Here is a 4,759-nt window from a genome sequence, read left to right as displayed (position 1 = left end):
ATATATATATATATATATATATATATATATTTCTGAAGAAGAGTTTTGTTTGCTCGAAACGTTAAATCCTCTTTCTTTCCTTTCCTGAGCGTCTGAAAATACACTACTTGTACCACGTCCTCACGTTGTTGTTTTTTCTTGTTCTTCTTTGTTTGGATTCACTAATATATTTATATATATATTTAATTACAGCAGCCAAAATGAAAATTTACAGCAAAGAAATAAGAGTTAGTGCTTACCTTGAGGACAATAAACGTTATAGGGATGTCGACAGGTCAGATCTTCCTGGGACCAATAAAGGCCATTTGGACATTCTTTTACAGAAGCCATTACTGTGCGATTGTCGCCACTTTGGGAACAGTGAACAAAAACATCACAGCGAAGTGGGTGGGAATAGTATCCAGCACCTGTATTTACAATACATGCTTCACAAAATCCTGAAAATAAACAACACAACTTTATTACAATGGACTTATACGAAATAATCGTTTCTACTAGAAGCACCAGGCCTGACATTTTGGAGAAGGGGGATAATCGATTACATTGGCCTCAATGAGCGACAAGTACTTGTTTTGTAGACCCTGATCTCGACAGAATTTGAACTCAGAACGTGAAGATGGACGAAATGCCGCTAAGTATTTTGTCCAGCGTACTAACGATTCTGCCAGCTCACTGTCTTATGCGAAATAATTCTTTCTAATTTTGGTACAAGACCAGCAATTTTTAGGAATGTGACAAGTCGTTTACATCGATCCAAGTGTGCTCAACTGGTATTTTTTTTATCGACCCCGAAAGGATATAAAGCAACATTAACTTCAGTTGCATTTGAACTAAGAACGTAAAAAACCGGAAGAAATGGGCGAAGTATTTTTGTCTGGCACTGTAACAATTCTGCCAGCTTGCTGCCTTTTATACTAAATAAATAATAAAAAGGAATCTTTATTCACTTGAAATTTAATTATCATGCAACAGAATGCGTCTTTTCTTCTAAGAAACCTCTGGAATAATAATAATAAAAACAAAAAAAAAGCCGAAGCTATATTTTGTTACCAACTGAATCGTTGTCATAGCATCGATGACATTAATTTTCGCCGAGCGTAACGCATTAAATCAAGTCATCTTGGTGTAATCTGTCTTTTTCAAAATATACTTATGCGAATATTTATGTTCAATCCTTAAAGTCATTGCTGAATCACAGAGACTATAATTTGCTAAGTACTCTTCTCAGTACCGATGATTGGATATGAAACAGACCATAACCTGGAACTCTATTGCACTGATTAGTTGGGGTACTAACGAAAATACACTAGGAGATCAATTATCCGGCAAGCTTGAGACCGGCAGTGTCCTGGATTCCTGAATTTTCCCAAAGACAATCTAAAATATAAACTTAAAATATAAAATAAATTGTGAAAAGTAAAGAGATAGATTGTATTAAAAGGATTCAAATTAATATTTCTAAAATATATCATACTGTACTATGAGGGGTGTTCATTAAAGATTTTCCCTGACCCGCTTCCCAAAAACTGGGATAAACGAAATTTGGCATAATTGTTAGTCCTTCTCTATATAGCTGCTACCGACGGTGACACATTTCTCCCATCGCTTTATGCAGCTGTGAAGACCCCCATCTGTAGATGTCGGTAGATTGCATCTGGAGCCAAGATTTTATCTCCGAAATAAGTTCATCATCATCCGAAAAGTGTTTCTCAATACCCAGATATTTCACTCTCATTGTAAGAACTTAAAACGGTGGTCTAAAAATGTGGAACGCTAAATCTACAGAACTGGAACAAATTCCAGCGGAACTTATCAAATACAGATGAAAGATCTTCTTCACTATGATTCCTTATCTAAGACTCCGTATCAAGAAACAAAGCAAAGTAATTTCAGATTTGAAATATACAATCATTGTAGCAATGAAGGAGAATGCACACAGTGCGAAAACTTTCAAGGTGTCTCTTCTATCCAAATCTGGAAAAAATCACGCAAAAAATACTTCGTGACAGATTTGATTGCTATGAATTCCCCCCAAAAGCCAATGTGAATTTATACTTGGCTGTAAACCACTAATGCGATGTTTTCCTCACCAGGAAAATATCTAAAATATCTAAGAAAATATCTAAAACAACATTCTTTTCACGCAATTTCCTATGATCTTGTCAAGGCTTTCCATTTTGTTTCACGCTTCGAATATCCATTGTACTTCTGAAGAATTGTCAAGTCTCTTCACGAAGATATGATAACATAGACATTCTACGAGAGAAATCTTTCTCCATACTTCCCGAATGGAAAGGTTGTTAAACTGGGTGGTTTTCTTGCTATACTTTACTTAATCTATAATTTGCAGTTTTTCTGCAATCACTATCACAAATATCAACTAGAATTTCTATTTGGATTCTTTACGGAGGCTCAAAACGACCGGATGTACAAATATGTATACTTCTTCTAAACTTTACTGTATGGATGATAATGCCGTTCGAGAATACAGTTCTGAAGATCTTCAGGCTACTTCAGATATATTTATGAACGGTTATGAATACTTTGGTTTAGAAGTTAATATTCAAATATGGAAGATGCAATATCTACCTGAAACAATCTCTTTTCGGTAAAAACAATCTCTTTTCGGTAAAAACAATCTCTTTTTCAAAAATAAATTTCTGCTATCTGTGAAGTGCTCACAATAAGGATGTCACACTATCCGATGAAATTTCAAATTGTATTCGTCTTGTGCATGAAACCTTCGAAAAACCGAGGAAAAGAGTCCGAGTATCTCATTCATACCAGAGGATTATTAGAACAACCATCTCAGCGCGTGTCTTGAAACCGTCTAACAGATTACGACGGAATAAAGACATACACTGAGTTGATGGTCCTAATTCTGACAATCCTTTGGTACAGATGTGAAACCTAGACAATTTATTGAAAAAGATGGAAAAGGGCTAAAGTGCTTCCATGAAACAAAGCTGCGAATAATCTTGCTCATAATTTGGCAACACCATATAACAAATAACAAAATAATTGATCAGACCAGATACCATATAATAGCATTGAAGCTGAGTTGTGACATCACCAGCTTGTAATGAGTTGGCCATGTTTATAGAATATCGACATGTTCAAAGAATATCGAATAATCGACTGCTGTAGATGCTATCGTACAGAGAACCACAAGAAGGAATATGTCCAATAGGAGCTCTAAAGTATTGATACAAGGAACACCTGAAGAAAACATTCAAAATCTTTAATATTGATGTTTCCTCATAGATTGTTGATGCATAGTTTGCTTTGGGAGAAAAATGCCATACTGGATGCGATTTCTTTGAAAATAACCGGGGTAAAATGAAGTTATCGATAGAAAGAGGCCAACAGATGACAAGAACCAACAGACTTAGTTATACTCCAGTTCTCATGTCTTCGTTGTTAGCATTATTCGCGGCCAAAAACGGGTTTTAGAGCCCTCTCAGAACACATAAATTCAGTAGAATTAAATTCACAGCACCGAGAGGAGCCAATAACACACACACACACACACACACACACACACACACACACACACACACACACACAGAGGCTAACTTATTTCCTCATGTTACTTAGTTTCATGGACGAGAAAAAAATAAACATGACCAGCTCTTCAGACATATGGAGGCAAATATGAAGGGTCATATCAATCTGTTACTCAATAGATGGAACTGCGTCTGTGTTGTGTGCTACTTCCATTCGTTTGTTCACTCATACACACACACACACACACACACACACACACACACACACACACACACACACACACACGTGTGTGTGTGTGTGTTATTTAGTTTCATTCCCAGATTTCTCGCCAATGGAGAAAAAGCCGGTGTGTAACCTGTATCCTAGGCTCCCTCATTGGGATTTCAACAACATCAATAGGGTAGTTGTGCATGGTTGTGTGTTTTCATTTCTGTTCGCACACTCACACACATCACAACGACATCTTGGAGGATGCAGAGGGGCTGGTACGGGACCACCAGCGATGGGCAGCACTGGTGGATCTGGTCGGCTCTATGCATGATGACGTCACTGGGATCACTAACCTAGGGTGACTCCAGTCTAATCAAGGAAGAGCATGAAGCAAACAGCAAACATACTCATACATGTAGTTAAACGTCTAGACATGAGCATATGTACTTATAAGCTAAAATTTTGCAAAGTTTTACATATGTTGACAACTCTCTTTGTGGTTTGTGTCTATTATTTAATTAGCTTTCTCCCTTCTGGTTTTGAGAACCCCACTTTTTCAAGATTATTACTGAAGCAGTTTGTTACATATCCTAATGCCCCAATGATTATGAATATAAATCTGAACTTCTAATCCGGGTAGAGTTGCCGTAAATTTCTCAATAGTTCAATGTCAGTATTTTCTTTTTTGCTGAACTTTAGCTTTGCCTGTAAGTTAACATCTACTGGGAAACTGATTTCCACTAGTATCTCTTCTCTGTCCTAAATCACGATATTTGGTCTATTATGCTTGCACTTTATTGAGGTTTTCACAAGAGCATTCCATTAGTATTCATTCATAATATAAGTGGCTAGGATCTCCACCATATTGTGGGTTCTTATATTGTAAATCTCAGGATTATCCTTCCGACGGATTCTATTGTATAGTGACTTGGTCACATAATGTCTCATCGGTAGATAATAACGTATGTATGTATGTATGTATGTATGTGTATGTATGTATGTATGTAAGCCTTGTGAGTGGATTTGGTAGACGGAAACTGAA

General features: G+C 36.6%; 1 protein-coding gene across 1 annotated transcript in view; it reads right to left on the bottom strand.

Annotated features, from left to right (window-relative positions):
- LOC106881668 (protein PIF) overlaps window positions 1-4,759 on the bottom strand; it is a 49,564-nt gene that overhangs the window by 24,716 nt on the left and 20,089 nt on the right. Inside the window, exon 3 of the mRNA XM_014932134.2 lies at window positions 240-437. Within this exon, the coding sequence (XP_014787620.1) occupies window positions 240-437 (198 nt within the window). The remainder of the gene's footprint in view (window positions 1-239; window positions 438-4,759) is intronic.

This window comes from Octopus bimaculoides, chromosome 14 (assembly GCF_001194135.2).
Source record: "Octopus bimaculoides isolate UCB-OBI-ISO-001 chromosome 14, ASM119413v2, whole genome shotgun sequence".
Taxonomy (NCBI): Eukaryota; Metazoa; Mollusca; class Cephalopoda; order Octopoda; family Octopodidae; genus Octopus; species Octopus bimaculoides.
This window is presented reverse-complemented; position numbering and strand designations above follow the sequence as displayed.